This window comes from Bos indicus, chromosome 16 (genome assembly GCF_029378745.1).
Source record: "Bos indicus isolate NIAB-ARS_2022 breed Sahiwal x Tharparkar chromosome 16, NIAB-ARS_B.indTharparkar_mat_pri_1.0, whole genome shotgun sequence".
Taxonomy (NCBI): Eukaryota; Metazoa; Chordata; class Mammalia; order Artiodactyla; family Bovidae; genus Bos; species Bos indicus.
Window position 1 is genome coordinate 66,642,381 of NC_091775.1, and position 22,306 is coordinate 66,664,686.

Sequence of the window (22,306 nt, forward strand, 5' to 3'; positions counted from 1 at the left end):
CAAGCCAGCTCACGGCTCTGTGCCTCTCTCTTCTTCTGCAAAACGAGGTTTGTGTCTTTCATCTCCCCACGTGATCTTCCACTCCTTAGTTCCCTGTTATTCATCCCTCAGGACTGGGAGAAAACATGGCTCTGGGAAGTCCTCTCCATCCGCATAGGCAGAGCTGGGCACCCTCTTCCGAACTCGGCCACCTCTCTTCCCCACAAAGCTCCTGCCATGCTCATCGCAAAGTGCGCTCTGTGCCTGTCTGCTGTCTCTAGGCTGTGAAGCCCAGGACAAAACAGGGACGCTGGCTGGACACGTGCCTGGATCATGCTTATACATGTTCGCTGAATAAACAGCAGGCCTTTGAACTTTCAACCAGCTAAGTAATTGTGTGGAAAAGAATCATTCCGAGGGGCACTTATCCTGTTGTGATGTGCACAACTTTACAAAACAGGTTTTCTATATTGAATTGACTGAATCGTGACGCATATTAATTTCCTGGATCTGTTAAATCGGAATTTAAAAAAAAAATCTCCCCAGGCAATTCTAACGTGCAGCCTGGGTTAAGTACCGCAGATCTTAGAACCAAGGGACATACACTTGAGTAAACTAAAGAATCTTTGCCTGAAGCAAATGCTCCCCTAGTTCACCCTCTCTGTAAATCCAGATGTTTTTACATTTCTTGGTACTGATACACTATTTCTCATTACTGAAAATGCCAGGCCTCAATTTCTCTCCAAACCGGTCTCTCTTGATTAAAAATCACAAGCGCCTCTTAGAGATTTGGTATAACTCTGCAGATGGCTGGAGAGAGAGGAGCATACAGGAAGAGGGTTTTTTTTTAACCCTTCTCCTCTCTTGGGAGGACGTGGCTCCAAGGCCCCACATTGCTTTTGGGATTGGAAAATAAAAATACCCTACACAGAACGTCTGCATGCAGACATGGCCAAGGTGGACCGAGTCATCCTTTGAATGGCTGGACTTTTCCAGCCATAAGATGGAAAATCATAGGCAAGAGACAATCATATAGGCAGGTTCTTTACTGCCCTGACTTGATCAAACCTTTTCTATGAAAGAAATTTACCCTCAGAAATAAGTGCCAGGTACTTGGTATGCCTCTGGCTTTCTGAAGAAAAACAGTATGTACAGAATATAAAAATGATCAAGGAAATTTTTCCAATAAAATAACTCATGCAATGGACTTTAATGTTCCAATGTTTGGAGACTCTCTAAGCCGCAAAAAAGGCCTTTTTAAATTCTAAAAAGCTCTTTAGTATTTGTGCCAAGAGGGAGCTGGCCTTGCAAAGGTCCCACCTTGCAGAACATGAAGCAGCAGAAAAAGTAGTAGTAAATACCATTTATTGAGCACATCCCATGTTATCAAATGAGTGTGAGCTGAGTTCAAACTCTGGTGGATTCCAGCTCTGCGACTTTGGTCCCATTACTTAACCCCTCAGGTGCAATGAGGATATAAACGGTACCTGCTCACAGGGTTGTCATGAGGATCAACAAGACAGTCCATACAAAGTGCTGAGCACGTGGCAAGCACTCATCGAATGGTCACTGTGTCACCCTGGGCTTCTCAGTCTTAAGAAGGATACTGCAAAGTATTATTACCTCCATTTTCTAGATGAAATCTAGGCCAAGAGAGAGGAAAAAGCTCTTGCCCAAGGCCCCAGAGCTGATATGTGGAAGAGCCGGGACTTGAACCCAGGTCTTGACCTGGCCTCCTTAGTTGGCTCACTTGTGACCCTGCACTGAAGATGTGACCTAGTCACACCTTCACAAGCATGGCTGTCATTAGCTGCCTAGTGTTCACAGAAGCTTTCGATGGTTTTAGTTTCATTGACTTCGGTAAGCAAATATTACTGAAATTACAAATATCCTTCTGAAATTGTGTGACTTAAGGTCTTTTCCTGGATGGAGTGGTCAAGTTTCAGAGGCTGTGTTGGGCCTGTGGTGGGTGGGTGGGGGTGAGGGGTGTCACACCATAATGAGGAACAATCTGTAGGCACTCTATTGTAACCCTTAACTTGGTTCAAACTCAGATCATTACCCTTTGAGATTCTGTCTTGTCCAAGGATTGGCAAATCCAGACAGCTGCTTGCCTTTGTAAATAAAGTTTTATTGGAACACAGACTGCACATCTGTTTATGGGTCATCAGAAATGGCAACCCAGTCCAGTGTTCTTGCCTGGAGAATCCCAGGGACGGGGGAGCCTGGTGGGCTGCCCTCTATGGGGTTGCACAGAGTCGGACACGACTGAAGCGACTTAGCAGCAGCAGCAGCAGCAGCAGCAGCATGGCTGCATTTGTGCTATCACGGCAGAACTGTGTGATTGCAACAGAAATAATATGGCCGTGAAGCCTAAAATACCTGCCACCTGACCACTTACAGGAAAAGTGTGTTGACCCCCTCCCTGGTCATCTACTGCTTGTAAGTGCATCATGGCCAAAAAAAATTTACTTGAACTTCAAAGGCAACAAAAGCAGGTTCTGGAGTAACCCATCTCCTTACTGGTTTGCACACGGATGCCAGTGCCTTCTGCAGGGTGGGAAGTGTGATTTGAACCAACGCCTCTTGAAATATCCTCTTCCGGATGGTGCTGCTGTCATAATCATATTGCTGTCGGTACAGAGATAGAAATGTATGCTAAATACAACGTTACAACCTGTTAACTTTTGCGTAAACAAAAAACTCAGCAACTCATTTCGTCTCCCTTCCCACCCCCACCCTCCCATCCTAATTACTGAGGACTCTAGTGGTGTTCAAAGGTTTCAGAGATCTTTCTATGCAGTTCTCTCACATTGCAGATAGAGCTTATGACTGATAATGACCCATCTCCGCCTCCCCTATTACAGATACGAAAACTGAGGTAAGATCAAAGCAGAGCATTGGGTTAAAACTTCATCACCCCTGTCTTGGGTTGGTGCATGGGAGCCATGATCATCTCCTTCCTTCACTCTACATCCTGAAAGCGGGATTGGTAGGTTGTAATGATTTCTGCCAAAGAAGAGAGTGGCTCACAGCTACATTAGCACTGTGGTATGTTCAACAAAGAAGTTCAGTATCTAGAATAGGAAAGAGGATGTCCTATTGACACATGGAACAGCCAAGTCTAGGGACCCGGGTTTGATTTTAAAGGGGGTTCAGGGAGAGGGTACAGACAAACGGAGCATAGCCACAGGGATGTGTGCAGAATGGTCAGGCCACACAAAGGATGGTTACAGAGATTTATGCCAGAGACAACTTGGGGTAAAATCATAGTGTATTCAAACAACCAAAGACTACCATGTGGAAGAAGGGCATGAGAAAAGAGTGTAGAACTAGAATTCTCAGTGGTGAGAATTATGACTTAGCATTGGGAAGTATGTTCTTGTAGTTTAAAGTGTCCAGAGAAGAGATGGACTTTCCTGAGAGGTAAAAATTGTGTTGCCGTGGGAGGGGACATTGACCTTGATACTATCTTTTCTTTCTCAATGGCAAGTTCATTATTTTGTGTGTTACCATGGCAATTATTGCTTTTAATCTCACTGATTTGGTTGCCAGAGTTTCCTACTGCCTGTGAGGTATTAAGATCAGGTCTGAAATTCAGGGGCCACCTCCTAGGCTCTGTGAAACTTTGATCTTCTGTTCCAAAGCTCTGCTTAGGGAAAGTAGGTCATAAAAAATTAGTGGACTAAGTTTAGGGATAGTTTTAGCTCAAAGCTCAAGTAGCCTGTTAAGCTTACGTAAGTCAAGTTCTTGTGAGGATCAAATGAAACAGGATAAGTTTTTCTAAAAAGCTTAAAGATATGCCCTATATACATGCAAGCTCCTATTATTACAACTATTTTGAGATACACTGATGCACAAAGCACATTTAAAACAATTTCACACAGCAGCTGTCCTTTCCTTGAAGTAGTTCCTTTGCCATGAGGTTTTTCTTTTATAATTTTTTTTATTTTATTTTTTAACTTTAAAATATTGTATTGGTTTTGCCATATATCAACATGATTCCGCCACAGGTATACACGTGTTCCCCATCCTGAATCCTCCTCCCTCCCCGTACCATCTCTCTGGGTCGTCCCAGTGCACCAGCCCCAAGCATCCAGTATCGTGCATCGAACCTGGACTGGCGACTCATTTCATATATGATATTATACATGTTTCAATGCCATTCTCCCAAATCATCCCACCTTCTCCCTCTCCCACAGAGTCTACAAGACTGTTCTATACATCAGTGTCTCTTTTGCTGTCTTGTATACAGGGTTATTGTTACCATCTTTCTCAATTCCATATATATGCATTAGGGTTAGCTATGAGGTTTTGATTTTTCTAAAAACTGTTAATTTAAATGGGTTTTACTGTATTGCAAACTCGGAAGAAAGACAGTGTGTGTTTTATATTTTCATATTCCATGCAATACCTATCACAATTCTTTGCTTATAGTGGACAGTCAATATCAAGTCTAATTGCTATGTAAGTAAGCCTAAGACATGTCACTTCTGGCTGGTGAATGATGCGAGGACCTGTGGTCCCTAAAGTAGCCACTAGATGGCAGAATAGGCACGACAGTCGAAGGGGAACTGCCGCGAGATGATCGTCACTTGTTACCAGGGAGAAAAGACCAGGCACTGTTTTTAAAAGGGGAGGCAAGTCAAAGAGAGAGCTTGATATTTTCCACTTAACAAAAGAAATGAGTCACGTTCTTGCTTCATGCTTCCCGCAAGTGAGAGAACAATTTTACCTTTAAGACTCGGAGCTTAACCTTCTCAATGGCGACTGTGGTTTTGGAGGCCTCTCCTTGGAGATGTGGGGAAAGCAACTGCTCAAAAGTGAATACTGCATTCTCCATCAGCTAGAAACCAAAGCAACACAGAAACAGAGGGCAGTCAGAAGCTGGGATCGCCACCCTTGGGTCAAAGTCAGCTTGGAGAGAAAGGAGGGCATGACCATCGGAGATGGTCACTGCCCTGGGAGTCACCCAGGGCAACAAGTCCTCATTCCACTCTGTGTTCTGTGAAATGCACAAGCCCACAACCACAATGAGATCAGCAGAAGGCTGGGAAACACACACACCTGTACCTGTATGTATACAGGTATGTACACGTGTATGTATCTTTTCTTCTCATGTCTCCTTCCACCCGGAACTGGAAAACCCAAGACCATGGGATGGGGGATATCATCATTTCCTGTGGTTATTCCCATCCCCTGCAGCCAGAGCTTAATGAAATGAGGTGGGAGGCTTCTCCAATTATTTTTTGGCTCCATCCTCTCCGTTCAGATGGATGTAAACCATCCCAGCACGTCTCTGACTCCACTTTTCACCCTCCCACCCTACTTCTCTCCCTTTCTCTGCCAGGCTGGGAAAGGAGACAGGGTCAAGGTTCAGTGGAGCCCGTGACTGTCACACTCATGGGTTAGGAAATGGAAGTGGTTCCGATTTCTTATTCTCTGCACTTATGCCTGTATCCATTTCACCACTGTCCACTGCTGTCCAAGGAGCTTCAGTTAAGCCGTTGGCCAATTTTGCTCCCCATTCATCTTTAATCCTTCACAACTTAGAGCTTAGATAATAAATAAAATGTGCCACTTAATCCTGCCTATAACTTTTAAGGAGAAAAAAAAAGCTCCTTTCTTCCCCAAGCCTATGATCTGAAAGCATCCAACATAATAGCTTTCCTCTCAGCACTTTCAACGCCATAGTGAATTTATTTAAGAATCTGTCTCACTACCAGCTCCCTGAAGTGGGGTCTGGCACAATGTCCAGCCCACAGGAAGCGCCCCGGGAATATCTGTAAAGTAGAATTGTGCTCTTACGGCTTCAGTGATCCCACCCTTCCTTCTTAGAAAGCGTTAGACTATGGAACGAATTTGTGCTATTCATCCCTGTTCCTAAAGAAAAAGTTCTTTATGGGAAGGAAAAGGAATCTATGAAATAGACTCAAGAAATCCAAATTTAAAATTGTGATTGATTGACTGATTTAACTAGATTACAGAATTGATTCAAGCTAGTGGTTCTCCATTCTGGCTGCATATTAAATGCAGCAGGAATGGGAGTGGGAGAAGTTTTTTGAATTACCAAAAAAATATATCAAAATCACTGGGAGTGTGGCCCAGACATCAGTATTTCTTAAAAGCACCCTAGATGATTCCAATGTGAAGCCAACATTAATAGCACTGACTTGACAAATCAATTAACTATCAATTAATGCTACTCTATTTCCCTGAGACATTTCTTCTCTATGATGCTCATCAACATGGAAAAAATGGAGCCAGCTGGAACAGGACAAAACACGTCATCACTCAACATGATGGCTAAAGAGAAGGGCCCCATTTCCCCAGCTACGCCAGCACACCTGTCTCATCTGCTGCGCGTGATTCTCTGCAGCCCCATCCTCTTCCACCACAGATGACCCCGCCGCCCCTACCTCTTGCATGTAGTTTTGCGTCCTCTGGACCACCAGATCGATGTGGGGGAACCTGAAGCGGCTCTTGAGATCCTGAAGGTGCTCCTGAAGCAGGTTGACTTTATTGTAACAAGGCTCCATCTTCACGGAATCCAGCGGAAGATCCATAAGCTGCTCTAGATGCTGAATTTCGGTGGAAGGGAAAACAACACACTTTCAGACCTAGGAACTATATTACACCACTTTTGTGTATGTGTGTGCTCAACTGCCAGTCATATCTGATTCCTAGCGACTCCATGGACTGTAGCTCACCAGGCTCCTCTGTCCATGGAATTTCCCAGGCAAGAATACTGAAGTGGGTTGCCATTTCCTCCTCCAGGCGATCTTCCTGACCCAGGGATTGAACCTGCATCTCTTGTGCCTCCTGCATTGGCAGGCAGATTCTTTACCACTGTACCACCTGGGAAGCCCACTGCATGACTATTACATAAATTCTAAACAATCAAATATATGTTATTAGAGTGAATCACTTCTCAGATCCCTATATATGTGATATCTTCATTGTCTTTATTTCCCTCCTTTGATGGGTCCCTAGGACAGCTCTCTTGCCAGGATGGAGACAGGTAGAAGAACCAACTGGACAATGGACACATCCAGGAATGCATTCCATGGGACTCCAGTCTTGTCAAGCTCTTGATGGACTCCAAGTACCCACTTCCAGAGCTCAAGAGTTCAGGAAGTCTCTTTGGCATGTGGAACTGCTGCTGGGCTCACAAGCCTCCAGAGCCTTGTTTCATGAGAGATATCCCTCTCAGAAAATCCCAGGGAAGTCAAGATGCCCCCTGGACTCCGGGACTCTGAGAGTAAAGCCAGAGTCCCTGGAGCTCACTGAGGCTCTGTCTGTGCCCAAGGGCTTCTCTCTGCTAGTAGATGGGGGGTGCCGGGATGGGGAGGGAGTGAGATAGGAAGAAGCATGGCCTAGTTTTAAAAACTGGGGTTCCCCATCCTCTAGTCTATACAAGTGATAGCTTGATCAATGAGGCCATGCAATTTCCAGCAAGAGGACAGCAATAGACCTCACCTGCTAGAGACTTTAAATATTACCAACACAGACTTACACTATGAGTGATTTCCCCAACAGAGTGCATCCTATTTTCCAAGCCTATTTAAAACTGATTTTAAAAACTGAATTTTGGAGTTCTAGAATAAATAAGAGGGTGGGTGGAGAAAGAGAAAACAGAAAAGCGTGCTGAAAACACAGGCCTAGGGACAACTGGGGAGTAACAGGGTAACTGTGAACAGACAGGATGTGCTTGCTGTCTGAGTTTCAGGTCACAGAAAAGAGATAAATCTAGATTTCTAGATTTCTCTAAAGAAAAATTTAACAAGGGCCCACGTTCATGGTGCTTGTAAGAGGAAAATATTACTCCCTTAAGAAATGAGTTCTAGAAAACTCCACTGAAGTAGAATTAATGACCAAAACCATGCTGTCAAACTTGCCCCTTGTCAAATAATTTGCAATATGTCTATTTTTTACGATAGCAATTAAACAGACAGGAGAGGAAAAATCAGTTACCACTTTGCTCCTGTCAGATCAGATCAGATCAGATCAGTCGCTCAGTGGTGTCCAACTCTTTGCGATCCCATGAATCACAGCACGCCAGGCCCCTCTGTCCATCACCAACTCCCGGAGTTCACTGACTCATGTCCATCGAGTCAGTGATACCATCCAGCCATCTCATCCTCTGTCGTCCCCTTATCCTCTTGCCCCCAATCCTTCCCAGCATCAGAGTCTTTTCCAATGAGTCAACTCTTCGCATGAGGTGGCCAAAGTACTGGAGTTTCAGCTTCAGCATCATTCCTTCCAAAGAAATCCCAGGCCTGATCTCCTTCAGAATGGACTGGTTGGATCTCCTTGCAGTCCAAGGGACTCTCAAGAGTCTTCTCCAACACCACAGTGCAAGAGCATCAATTCTTCAGCGCTCAGCCTTCTTCACAGTCCAACTCTCACATCCATACATGACCACAGGAAAAATCATAGCCTTGACTAGACAAACCTTTGTTGGCAAAGTAATGTCTCTGCTTTTGAATATGCTATCTAGGTTGGTCATAACTTTCCTTCCAAGGAGTAAGCGTCTTTTGATTTCATGGCTGCAGTCACCATCTGCAGTGATTTTGGAGCCCCCCAAAAATAAAGTCGGACACTGTTTCCACTGTTTCCCTATTTCCCGTGAAGTGATGGGACTGGATGCCATGATCTTTGTTTTCTGAATGTTGAGCTTTAAGCCAAATTTTTCACACTCCACTTTCACCTTCATCAAGAGGCTTTTTAGTTCCTCTTCACTTTATGCCATAAGGGTGGTGTCATCTGCATATCTGAGGTTATTGATATTTCTCCCTGCAATCTTGATTCCAGCTTGTGCTTCTTCCAGTCCAGCATTTCTCATGATGTACTCTGCATATAAGTTAAATAAACAGGGTGACAATATACAGCCTTGACGTACTCCTTTTCCTATTTGGAACCAGTCTGTTGTTCCATGTCCAGTTCTAACTGTTGCTTCCTGACCTGCATACAAATTTCTCAAGAGGCAGATCAGGTGGTCTGGTATTCCCATCTCTTTCAGAATTTTCCACAGTTTATTGTGATCCACACAGTCAAAGGCTTTGGCATAGTCAATAAAGCAGAAATAGATTTTTTTCTGGAACTCTCTTGCTTTTTCCATGATCCAGCGGATGTTGGCAATTTGATCTCTGGTTCCTCTGCCTTTTCTAAAACCAGCTTGAACATCAGGAAGTTCATGGTTCACATATTGCTGAAGCCTGGCTTGGAGAATTTTGAGCATTACTTTACTAGGGTGTGAGATGAGTGCAATTGTGCAGTAGTTTGAGCATTCTTTGGCATTGCATTTCTTTGGGTAAGACTGGCAAAAAGTTGAACAAGTGATTCCCTAAGGCTGATGAAAAGAAAGCCCTTTATCATGTACAATTGGTGGAAATGTAAAATCTAAATCCTTTTGGGGGGATGTCAATGGAAACATCAGTTAACATGAGAAAAATTCCCACCTTTCAATCTAGCAATCCTGTCCTAGGAATCAGATCCCATATAAATAAAAGCTTCAAAGTAAATGAATATATGTTACAAGGTTATTTATTGCAGCTTTGTTCCTGGTGCTAGCAACATTTGGATGGTTGAATGAATCATGGTATATTGGTACATGAAGTATTATGCAACTGTTACAAAAAATGAACTAGAACTAGAACACTAACTTAAAAACAGTTTCATGAGGTATTTTTGAATAAGAAAACAGAAAAGCAAAGCAATATATACATAATATAATCCCATTTTTCTAAGAGCAAACAACCTAAAAAAATATATCCCACAAAACATGTGTTTTATATGCTATATGAACATGGAGAAAAGCACAGAATAGCGTATGCTAAGTTGTTCACACTAGTTGCTTGAGTTGGAGGAGGGGATGTGGGGGAAGGAGAGAAAGTTAAGTTTTAGAAGGGCTACCATGAGAAACCTCAATATACTAACAAATGATCTTGTTTATATACAATTTCGTGTATGTATGCATAAAAAAATAAAGGCTTTTTTTTTTGGTTTTATCCACTGGCTTGACTTGTAGGGATGTTCATCATGATGCTGCAAGTGTAAAATAAAGCTGCCCAGTTATGTCTGTCACTTTAGGATACAGCGAGTCCTCCGGAGGTCTTGTTGAACCAGACTGCTGCTGTGCCCTACTCCAGGGTTTCTGATCTGGTAGCTCATGGGTGCGGCCTGAGAATTTGCATTTTTAGCAGTCATATAATGAGGATGATACTAGTCCCAGGAACATAGTTTGAGAAACATTGGTTTTTGTCATGCTTTTGGAAGCAAATCAATCAAAACACAAAACATATATAAATGAGGATATATGCATATATATTCGTACAGGCAAGGACAAAGCATGTGAAAACACATACTGACCTATTTATATGGGTTAATCCAAGGAGTTAGAAGTGGAGATACTTTAGGAGTTGGGGGTGGGCTAGAATTAGGTGGGTATGAGCGATGGTGATTAATTTTGCCTTTATGTAAATATCTTTGTATACTGTTTAAGTTATACAAGTACCTTCCCTGGTGGCTCAGATGGTAAAGCGTCTGCCTACAATGCGGGAGACCTGGGTTCAATCCCTGGGTCGGGAAGATCCTCTGGAGAAGGAAATGGCAACCCACTCCAGTACCCTTGCCTGGAAAATCCCATTGTTGGAGGAGTGTGGTAGATTACAGTCCATGGGGTCGCAAAGAGTCGGACATGACTGAGCGACTTCACTTTTAAGTTATACAAGCATGTTATTATTTTCATAACATGAAACCATTAATAAAGGAAATCAAGTAGAAGATGGATGAATGGATGAATGAATAATGTGGATGAATGAAGGACAGAAAGACTAGATGAATAAATGGAAAGGCATATGAATGGAAGGCAGGGAAGAAGAAAAGACAGGAGAGAGAGAAGGAGAAAAAAAAGAATGAATGAATGCAAAGACTCACAAAAAGACCATTCACACTCCACTCCTTCGCTTCATACCCTACCTCCTTTAGCTGGGCACTGTCTTTGGTGGTCTGAAAGCTCTGGCTAAGTTCATCCACTTCTTTTTCAAAGAGTGAGCGCAGTTCACTGAATCCCGAGCTTACAGGTCCCATCAGCTCCTCCAGAATGGACCCCAGGAATGGCTGCACACTCTCTGCACAGCTTCTCTCTGCTGGCTGAGCCACCATCGCTGAGGTAGGAAATAGCCAGGAAACTGTGAGTGATGGCAAAACTGGATTCAGAGGCACTGGAGCCAGGCCAGGCTGGACAGTGCCCCATGGAGACATGTAACAGCCAACACAAACTCAAGCAGGCAACACAGACGAGCCCAGTGCGTCCTGTGCCGGTACTCACCAGGATGGAAAGCCATCAAAGAGAATCGCTCCTTGAGAACTCGAACAAAGAGAAACCCCTCCCCAAGATTACCTCTGCCCTGGGATGAAATACATTTTTTTGCTTGGTCCTTATGAATAGACAATGCTTAATACAAAAAAATGAAAATGCTAATGACTCATCTATTTCCTATCAATCATCACCATTATAAATTCATAGTTTGTCTTCTAAAAACACATTTATTAGGTTTTTAATTCTTTTTTCTAAGAGTTAATCAGTTGATCTAATTCAATTTTCCTCCCCTCTCCTCAAGGGCCTTTTAAAAAATTCAAGTATGGTTTCTTTTTAGGCCAAATGGAAACAAATTCCAATCGGTTTGCCACACCGCCTCCCATCCCCACACCCAATTTTTAAAAACATGCTATTTTTTCCTGATAATCAAGGATGACAAACTTAGTGACAAAAATATAAAGAGTACAGAAAATCATAAAAAGGGACTAAAAGGTTCAGGAGGGAGGGGACACATGTATGCCTATGGCTGATTCATGCTGATGTATGGCAAAAGCCATCACAGTATTGTAAAGTAATTACCTGCCAATTCAAATAAATTTAGGAAAGGATTTAAACAATGTAACCATACTCTTACTTCCCAGAGGAAACACTGCTCTTTGATTTAGAAGAGGACCATAGTAAAGATCCTGATCCAGTACGTCTGGATAAGCCATGGAAATCTGTTTTTTTGTTTGTTTGTTTAAGTGTTGAAGCAATTTTCATGATTAGCCAGGTTGGGAAGTACCGTGGCAGTAAAGGATATCTGAACTGGAAAAGGCTTGAGCTTGCTCTGTGGATGAAAGGCTAGTTTTGTGGAGCTCGGTAAGCCACCGAGCCTTGTTATAGGACCACAGAACTGAGAAGGGAAGTACAGATACATCTTGATGTCCAGGTCCTCATCCTACAGATGGGGAAGGGGGCCGGGAGATGTCAGATGATTCCACCAAGGTCACACCCTAACTTTCAGATCCAGATTCACAATTCAAATAGACTTCTTATTTTCTATTAGCAAATAACTTGCTTATAGTGAGAAAATGGCCACGTTCTCACTTCAATTTGCAGAAATCTTTCACAGGGTTACAAAGGATCAGACTGCCTCTTACTCTGAAAATCTGACATGACCAATACTATTGATATTATGTACTTATAAATATTTGAGATAGAAAATATTAAACAGATCATAGAATTACTAGGGGGAAAAAAACCCTTTCTATTGTATAATTCAATGAAACAATCTATGACTCCTAAAAATAACTAACTTACTTGATACCAAAATGCAAAATTGTTTGCTAGGAGGATAAATGAATTATTTATAAATTAACTCTGGGAGAAGAACTATGTGAAAAGTGTCTAATTGAAATTTCAGAGCAATCATGGTCATGGCTAATATATAGTAAAGATTTAGTAGTTGGCTGGTATGCCCTGCTGGGTAGGGGCAGAGACAGGCACAGGGAGGGGTCGTGGGTGGCCATGCTCCTCTCTGCCAGACCTCCCCCTGCCTATGTACAACCATGGGCTCCAGCCCCCCTCTCTGTGCCTTTATCCAGCGTTCCTTCCACCTCTGCCTTCCTTCCTCCACTTCTGTTTATAAACATCCTACTCACCCCTTCAAGGCCAAGTTCAAATTTCACCCACTCGGAACAGCCTAATGCCCTGAACCACCACCCAGCTTCCTGAACTACAGTCTACTGGTGTTTCCCTAATGACCAAATAAATTTTACATCCCACACAAGTATGCTCTGCTATTTTTCAGGGATGCAGAGATGAATCATGTGTTGTGACACATTAATTCATGAGCCATACATTAATTCAGTTGAGCAGAGTGATGAAGAGAGAAAACCCTGGAGCTGCGGGTTGGGGTTGGTCTGACTGTTTCACATTCTACCTTCGGAATCTCAGGCAAATTACTTCATCTCTACTTCAGTTTTCTTATCTGTAAAATGGGGCTCATAATAGTAAGTACTCTGAAGGTTATGGTGTGGATTAAATGAGTTCGCTGTGTTCAAAATGCTCAGAACTGTGTGTGATCCTCTGGAAGTACTCAGAAACTGTCAGCTCTTACTGTATCTGTGAGTAATATCATCCTTTCCAATCAACTGACATTAAAACATTCCTCTCATTGTCAGGGGCCCACATGACTTTTTTTGAAGCTGAAGTGGTTCCTGCCTGGGAATCATTGTGCCCTCTGTTCTTGCCTCTTTTGTGGCATTTTTCATATTTTTTCCTTCTGTTTTGGTGTCTGTGATGTGACTTTTACTCTCTTCTACTTCTCTTCTTCCTAGGCGCCTCATAGGCCTTGTATTCAGCAGGGGCAGGATAAATGCTTATTAAATGATTCAGTATTCATGCAGCAGAATTTAAGCCAAGAATCACATGGGAGGAAATGGAGAGAAAGCTACTTTAATACTCCCGAAGTTTTTTTGAAATCCAAAGCCCTTTATCAATGCAGCTCGATGTGCACTTTCTTGTTTTAAAGGGGAAGAAAAGAGGCCTGATGAAAATATGTTTCTGATATTCCATTTTTAAAAGATCTGATCATGACTTCCTTTCAAGGCTTCCTTTAGGAAACCAAAACCAGTCCAGGGCAGAATATTTTTCCATCTTATGTGAAGGGATTTAGGCAAGAGAGAGAGACTCATTTAATTCAGGCCAAGAGAATGGCCACCATTAGGCTCAGCTCAGCTCAGCTCCAGTCAACAGGAATGTATTTGGCTGTGGCAGTTTAGTGTTGGCCATTTTAAGTTGTATAAAGCATTTCAACATACAGTCAACTCCAGATCAGTCGTACTAATAAAGGAATAAGAGACCTGGGTAATAGGAACCAGAAAGCAGTCTGAAGTTAATTTATATCTGGCTGGAGAAGGCATCGCATGAACAGATAAACAATAGATTCAGACGCACACGCCTTGGCTCTAGTAATGCCTCCTGCAACCTACTCTCAGGAGGACTTGTTAGAAGAGCCCAGCGTGAGCTAGGCTGCAGTATGAACAGAGCCTGAAGTGTAGAGGATAATCCTCCAAGCGGAAAATCCCATTAGGTTCCACGTCTTTTGAACACAGGAACTAGATCTCCCCTGTTTGCTGCTAAAGCTGCATCACCTTGCTCAGAAAGCACTCACTTTGTGAATGTCTTTTGAATGAATGACTGAGTGAATAATTTGAAAACTGACTACCTAAGAAAATTTCTGATAAACAATCACAGATAAGCCAGCATGCTTCCCTCTGAAATGATGTTCAGTGTGGTGTGCTTTGGGGTATGTAGGAGGCAGAAGTGTAGAATTTTATTCTGTAGAATTTCTTAGAGGCCATCTAAAGCCTCCTGGGAGGAAAGAGGCAAGCTTTTCTCTGTCAAGGGCCAGGTCAGGAACATTTTCAGCTTTGCCGCCCATATGATCTCAGTTCTAACAACTCAGCTATGCTCCTGCAGTGCCAAAGCAGCCAGACAATACAGAAAGGAGTAGGAACAGCCATCTTCCAGTAAAATGTAACTTATAAAAATAGTGGCAGGCTGGATTTGATCCAAGAGCCTCAGCATGCAGACCCTGATTGCATGGGCCCTTGTGATTTCAAGAGGAGGGCACCAAGGCACAGAGAAATTGAGTGATCTCCCTGAACCCACATACCCAGCTGACATTAGAGCTGGGGCCACAGAGGGTCCCTGATTTAGGACGGTTCAACTTTCAAGCTTTCAAGTTTACAACGAGGTGAAGAAGGCATTACCCATTCAGCAGAAGTGTTAGTTGCTCAGTTGTATCTGACTCTTTGTGACCCCACAAACTGTAGCCCACCAGGCTCCTCTATCTATGAGATTTCCCAGGCAAGAATACTGGAGAGGGTTGCCATTCCCTCCTCTATGGAATCTTCCTCACCCAGGGATCAAACCTGGGTCTCTTGCATTGCAGGCAGATTCTTTACTGTCTGGGCCACCAGGGAAACTACTTCAGATTTTGAAATCTGATCTCTTCCGGAGCAGGTGAGATGCAGTATGATGCTCTTTTTGGGATGCTGGGCAGGGTTAACAGCCACGGCTCCCATCAGGGACAGGATCACAGGCATAAACAACCAACCCAGTGACAGCCATTCTGTACCCAGACAAACCTTTTTGTTTTTCCCCTTCAATACACTATTCAATAAATTACATGAGCTATTCAACACTTTATAATAAAACAGATCTTGCGTTAGGTGATTTTTCCCAACTATATGCTGATATACGTGTTCTGGGCGTGTTTAAGGTAACTAGGCTAAGCTATGATATTGGGTAGGTCAAGCGTATTAAATGCCTGCATTTCAATTATGATGAGTTTATTGGCTCGTAACCCTATGATAAGTGGAGGAAGATCTAGAAGATCTAGATTTATTGACTCTAACCCAAAAGCTTTTTTTCTTATTAAAGGAAAATCCATTATTCACTGATTTGGATATTCACTGTGAGTCTGCATACACCAGACACGATACTAAGCACAAGGAATACCTGAGTAAACCGGGGTGGCATGGCCCTACTCTTTAAGAGCTTACAGCAGGTGGAGGGCAGGGCAGAGCCATTACAATTTGGTGTAAAAGGTACAGGATCAGGACATACAGGCACCACTACAGGCAAGAGGCACTATGCCCTCCAGCCTGTGTCACTGAAGTTTCCATGGGGAGGTCCAGACCCTTAACAGCACCACTAGCATGCTCCTATTACAAGTATTACCACTTTCTCCCAAAGTCCCTCAGTTTAATTCTCCTCTGAAACTATGAATTCTCACCATGTACATGCTAAGTCACTTCAGTCGTGTCCGACTCTGCAACCCTATGGACTGTAGCCCGCCGAGCTCCCCTGTCCATGGGCTTCTCAAGGCCAGGATGCTAGAGTGGGTTGCTGTGCCCTCCTCCAGGGGATCTTCCCGACCCAGGGATCAAACCCACATCTCTTACGTCTCCTGCGCTGGCAGAAGGGTTCTTTACCACTAGCGCCACTTGGGACATCTCACCCTGTGGAAGAGCTTTAAATGCACAGCTTATCTAGCTCATAGGAGCAGGCATTATCTCCACTGACCTTTGATCTTTCCAATTAAGAAGTTCTTTGAGTTCACAATCTGATCCATGTCTGAACGGATGGTTCCTTCCAGGCCCTTTGTCAGAGCCCTGCACTCCTCCTTCAAGGCGCTTAATCCTTCTGAAACTCGATGCTGAACCAGGTGGTAGGCCTCTTCAAGGAGCTGGAACAGAGAACAGCACACAGATTGGAGCTCTGTCATGTGTCAGAGCCTGATGGAGTCAAGCACAGGAGGGCGGGTTAATCACAGATGATCGCAACATAAACAAAACCGTGTGCACATTCTAATTTTTCTTTCAAAGTCTGAGTTTGTTTGGATTAGTCCTGATGTATATGAGACTGAGCAGACTGGGCAGTTCTCCACCCAGGGAAGGAATTACGTATTAAAAAAAAAGAAAAACAAGACCTTAAAAAGAGAAGGGAAGGGAATGTTCATTTTGAGCAGCAGAGCTGGCCAAGCAGAATCATCACTCACCCCAAACCAGGCCCTCTTCCTGTCGTTCTTCTTCCCCTTCATTTTAGGCAGGATGTCTGTCTGAAGGGTTGGCATGAGCTCCTCCATCACCAGGTTACTCAGGATCTGTCGAGAGGAAGACAGCCACTATATCTGTGTCTCTATTTCTACTTGCCAAGGCAGAAGTGAGGGGTGGGATGAATTGGGAGATTGGGACTGACATATATATACCACTACGTATAAAATAGATAACTAATGAGAACCTACTGTAGAGCACGGGGAACTCTACTCAATACTCTGTGGTAACCTATAAACCTATAAGGGAAGGAAATCTAAAAAAGAGGAGATATATGTATAGACATAGCTGATTCACTTTGCTGTACAGCAGAAAATAACACAATGTTGTAAAGCAGCTATACTCAAATTAAAAAAAAAATGCTTAAGTGAAAAAACAAAACAAAGAGGAAGAAGAAAGCCTCAGAGCTGGGTTAGCTGGTAACACCTAAATCTGCACATCAGGCCAACTGAAGGTGTCATAACTGGCCACCCCTGTCCTGAATATTCATTGGAAGGACTCATGCTGAAGCTCCAATATTTTGGCCACCTGATACATAAAAACGAACTCATTGGAAAAGACTTTGATGCTGGGAAAGAGTGAAGGCAGGAGGAGAAGGGGATGACAGAGGATGAGATGGTTGCATGGCATCACTGACTCAATGGACATGAGTTTGAGCAAACTCCAGGAGTTGGTAATGGACAGAGAAGCCTGGCGTGCTACCGTCCATGGGGTCTCAAAGAGTCGGACACGACTGAGTGACTGAACTGACTGACTGTCCTGGCTACCTAAGATTGTCCTGCACTCCACGAAATCTGTTAGGTTAATAGTTTAACCCTGGGTCTGAGACCTCAGAAATCTCTAGGAAGAGTCATAGAGGGTAAATGTTCTAAATATCTGCAGGGAACAGTCACGCCTGCTGACATTTTCCCGCTGGAAAGGACAAATTCCTCAACTTGAACTTCTACTATTTGAAATGGAACAATCTAATGCATTTAGGATAAGAGAGGAAACATCAATTATGGATAAGGGTATCCTTAGCAAAATTGTGAAGGGAGTAAGGCTTGGTTTTGGCAGCTTGAATCCTTGTCTGTATCCCCTGAGACCATTGTTTCCTCTTGAACTTTTCTGGGATCTAAGTGTCTTCATGCTCTTTGTCCCTACTACACCCTGAATCCCATCTCCATCTTCTTTAAAGTTTAGGAAAAGAAGGGAGTAACAAATACTTTGGAACAACTGGACATTGGTGGGATGAGAATACGGGAGAGGGGGTGTATACAGTTTTCAGAGTATTTTTTTCAATTGTTCCCAAGTCTTTCCTACAAATTTGCTTGGCTCAATGGAAGTGTTTCTTTTGAACGTGAGCAGTGATTTACCTGTCTGCACATAAGGCCCCACGTAACACTGGCCTTTCTTCTTTATATTCCCCCAAGGGAACTGGAGCAGTTTTGTTGTTTAGACTTAGATCTGTGGTGAGTTTTGGGGCTCACAGCTCAGCCTTCAGTATCAGGCTGCAGCCCAAGATTTAGAACAAGAATAACTTCGGGAAAGGAGGCAAGCAGAATCATAGTAGAGAATCACTTGACATCTGCTCTGTGAATTGAAAAAAATATTTGTCCAAAATAATTGACCTGCTCATAAACACTCAAATTAAGATTTGGGAAAGACTTTAAGGTCACTGGTCAGCCTCATGCTAGTGGAAATGCTCATGAGGTCACTAGATTTTGACTTTCAAAATGGCTCTGTTTACACGGGCTGTAACAGTCTAGATGAACTGAACAGGAACACTCCCAGGGTGGAGGTGGGTGAGTTGCTCAGTCCGCCTAGGTCTGTGAGTTCCTAGGAGAGAAGGCTGGGAGTCAGTGCAACCGGGGGAGTTCCATCATCTGTGATGTGGAACTTCAGGTGTGACTATGATTATAACAGGGGTAGGATTTCCACTAGTCCTACTAATTCACTGCTGGGGATGTTTGGACCTTTCTTAACCATTATCTGGGGAGCAGTCAAGACGTCAGTTCAGTTGAGTCGCTCAGTTGTGTCTGACTCTTTGCGACCCCATGGGCTACAGCATGCCAGGCTTCCCTGTCCATCACCAATCCCTGGAGTTTGCTCAAACTCATGTCCATCGAGTCAGTGATGCCATTTTTGAGGATTTTTGAGGAGTTAAAGAGAAACCTGACATGTGTAAATCGCATAGAAATCAGCAAGTGCCCAAACTGGGTTCAAGTACATAATTAATAATTCATGACCTTATCTTGCCCAATGGAGTAAATTCTTGTTGGACACACCTGCCCAAGAGTGAGGAAAGCACTGGCATTGGGAGCTTGAGCTAAGAGCCTAAGGAGACTAAAGCCAGAATTTAATTATCCAAATCCATCCTTTTTCAGAGATTGGCTTGAATCTGAGCATGAGTGTGAAGAAGATTTGAAGATGAAAATGTTACACAGTCCAAAGAAAAAAAAATGCTCCATTTGGGTGGGCTTGCAGTTTGCTTTTAGTCTTTCCCATACAATGTTCCAAGAAATTTGGTTCTATTTTATAACTTAAGGGATTGGAAAGGAAATATGTCTGGGAAAAAAAGAAGGGGGATGAGAGTGGGTTGATGGAGAAGGAGGGGCGGGGAGTGTGAGATTAGGGAATAGCCCTTGGGCAGGCAACAGCCAACTCTGTCTCCTCCCAACAGTTCATCTTATTTCTGTATCTGTCAGCCCCAGCCCTCTCTGACTGTGAACTGCTCCTCACCAGCCCAGGACCTGCTCTGGGATTTCCTGCCTTGGTCAGCCCTCCATGAGCAGGGTCCAGAGCCCTAGGGCTACCAGGGAGAAAGCAGTTAATTTAATAAAAACAAATCGTATTAATGAAGGGGTTTCCCAACCTTCTTCCTTCAGAATAGAAACCACTGAGTTTTACCATAAGGAACCTAAAAATATTTCCTGTGCTTTAAATAAAAGGGGCGCGTGTGTACATTTAACTGCTGGGATTTAACTGGGAGATTTAAAAATTCCATCACACATATAAGAAACCAAACGCACCATTAGGTTGATGGAAACCAACAATTCCAGGCTCACTCCCTGAGCTGTTCTTCTACAGTTGCTCAGTCGTGTCTGACTTTTTATGACCCCATGGACTGCAGCACACCAGACTTCCCTGTTCTTCACTATCTGCTGGAGCTTGCTCAAACTCATGTCCATTGAGTCAATGATGTCATCCAACCATCTCATCCTCTGTTGCCCTCTTCTCTTCATGTCCTCAATCCTTCCCAGCATCAGGGTCTTTTCTAAGGAGTCAGTTCTTCGCATCAGGTGGCCAAAGTGTTGGAGCTTCAGCTTCATTCCGTGAAGGCCACACTACATTTACATTCCACATGCTGCAGCTGTGGGGAAGGTGTGAGGCCCAGAAATACTGCCCTCTTTACTGAGGCTGACTCCATGGTCTGACCAGGCTGTTGGCCGCATGCCTTTCGTGTTACTGAGCAACCAAGTGTGAAACAGTGCATTTAAAGTGGGTCACATTCAAGGTCACCAGAAAAAGACGACTTGAACATATGGACAAGGGAAAAATGTGGATAGCTTTCTGGTCTTGAAACCACCCTGATGTGTGGGAATTTTGAGCTGTTCTCTTAGCCCATCTGGTTAATTTAAAAGCAAATAAAAAATAAATCACGTAACTTGTATTTACATTTTCCAAAATGCTTTCCCTCATGACTTCATTTGATACATTTTTAATTGACAAGTAGAAAATATACTGATGCTTTTACTGGGGTACAAATATTTTCACCTTAATAGTCTGTCAGGCAAATTATTCTAAGATATTTGCTTTGCCTGGACACTTGCCTAAAATAACCACCAGCACGAGGGCATGCCATACTTGCTGTATGAGTCATTACTATGAAGATAATAATGTAGCATTGCTGAAAATCTTCTGAATACAGTCTCGAGGGTAGAAGGGGTTAGGATAATGTTATGGTTAAGTTCTTAGCAGATAGGAAAACAATGCAAATAAACGCAGTGCTTTAAACAAAAGATGTCACATTCTCAAACTCAGTCATGCTATGCCCTTTTCTTTAACTACTTGGTAGCTTCTTTGGGACCTTGACCTGTTTTTTCTGTGAGTCTTAGGATAGAGGTTGCTTCAGTTCCATGTGTAACGGCTAAGATGAAGTTTACCCTCACCAGGCCTCACACAGGAAAAGTCTTGAAAGTTATTTCCTTTCAGCAGCTTCTTCAAGGTTCACCTGACATGGCTCAAAATGCAAGTCGGTCACAGACTGGTTTTGTGACTTGGGCCAACTTCTCTGAATGTTCTTTCTCCGGCCTGGAGGGTACTGGACGAATAATCCTGAACTGCCCTTCCAGTGCTCACATTTTATGAGGTTGTGACTTTACGAAAGAAACTCAAATTCCTAGAGGAGCAAAGCGTTTACTGATTTCTTCTGTTTCTTTTTCCCCTTTAAGGTATTTTTAAAATTTTTTATTTTATTTTTAATTGGAAGATAATTACTTTACAATACCGTGTTGGTTTCTGCCATACATCAACATGAATCAGCCATAAGTATACATATGTCCCCTCCCTCTTAAGCTTCCCTCCCACCTCCTACCCCTTCCCACCCCTCTAGGTTGTCACAGAGCCCCAGTTTGAGTTCCCTGAGTCATATGGCAAATTCCCACTGTCTCTCTATTTTATATACGTTAGTGTATATGTTTCAAGGCTACTCTCTCAAATCATCTGCCCTATTCTTTCCCCACTGTGTTGAAAAGTCTGTTCTTTATGTCAGTGTCTCCTTTGCTGACCTGCAAATAGATTACCGGTACCATATTTCTAGATTCCGTATATATATGTTAATATATGATCATTACTTTTCTCTTTCTGACTTACTTTACTCTGTATATTAGGCTCTAGGTTCATCCACCTCATTAGAATTGACTCAAATAAGGTATTTTTTTTATTCTGCAAAATTAGCACCTTCCTATGACTGCTGCTAATGCTTTATGATGTCCATATATGTACAGATCACACATGGTCCCACATACACTGCCTTGTTCTCTGGATGCTTCTAGGTATGTCTCGCCTCACCAGAATGGCAAGGCATGAGTCATTTCACTCTATCACACCTTAAAGCAATTCACACATATCAGCCCAAAGCGAAGAGCAGAAAGTCAATCCTCGCCCCCAACACACAAAAAAACACCCAAACTCAATACTCAGCTCTCAGAAAAGAACTATTAGGTACCTGCTTTCCATGGGATAGTGAAGGAATGTGAGCTGATATAAGATTTCAAATGAAAGAAAAACAAACAAACAAGTACCTTAACTTAACTCAAGGAGCTAAATAACTGTTTAACTTGAACATACAAAGGTATGTGCTTCCTCCAAATATGAGAAATCAACAATTGACTAAAGTTCTTAAGTCTCAGGATGG

General features: G+C 43.1%; 1 protein-coding gene across 1 annotated transcript in view; it reads right to left on the reverse strand.

The window, feature by feature from the left end:
- The window catches only part of NIBAN1 (niban apoptosis regulator 1), a 183,783-nt gene that overhangs the window by 8,579 nt on the left and 152,898 nt on the right, over positions 1–22,306 (reverse strand). Inside the window, exons 7-12 of the mRNA XM_019976440.2 lie at positions 16,854–16,958; positions 16,379–16,541; positions 10,960–11,147; positions 6,399–6,560; positions 4,715–4,825; positions 2,503–2,610 (exon numbers count right to left, since the gene is read on the reverse strand). Coding sequence (XP_019831999.2) covers positions 2,503–2,610; positions 4,715–4,825; positions 6,399–6,560; positions 10,960–11,147; positions 16,379–16,541; positions 16,854–16,958 — 837 coding nt within the window. The remainder of the gene's footprint in view (positions 1–2,502; positions 2,611–4,714; positions 4,826–6,398; positions 6,561–10,959; positions 11,148–16,378; positions 16,542–16,853; positions 16,959–22,306) is intronic.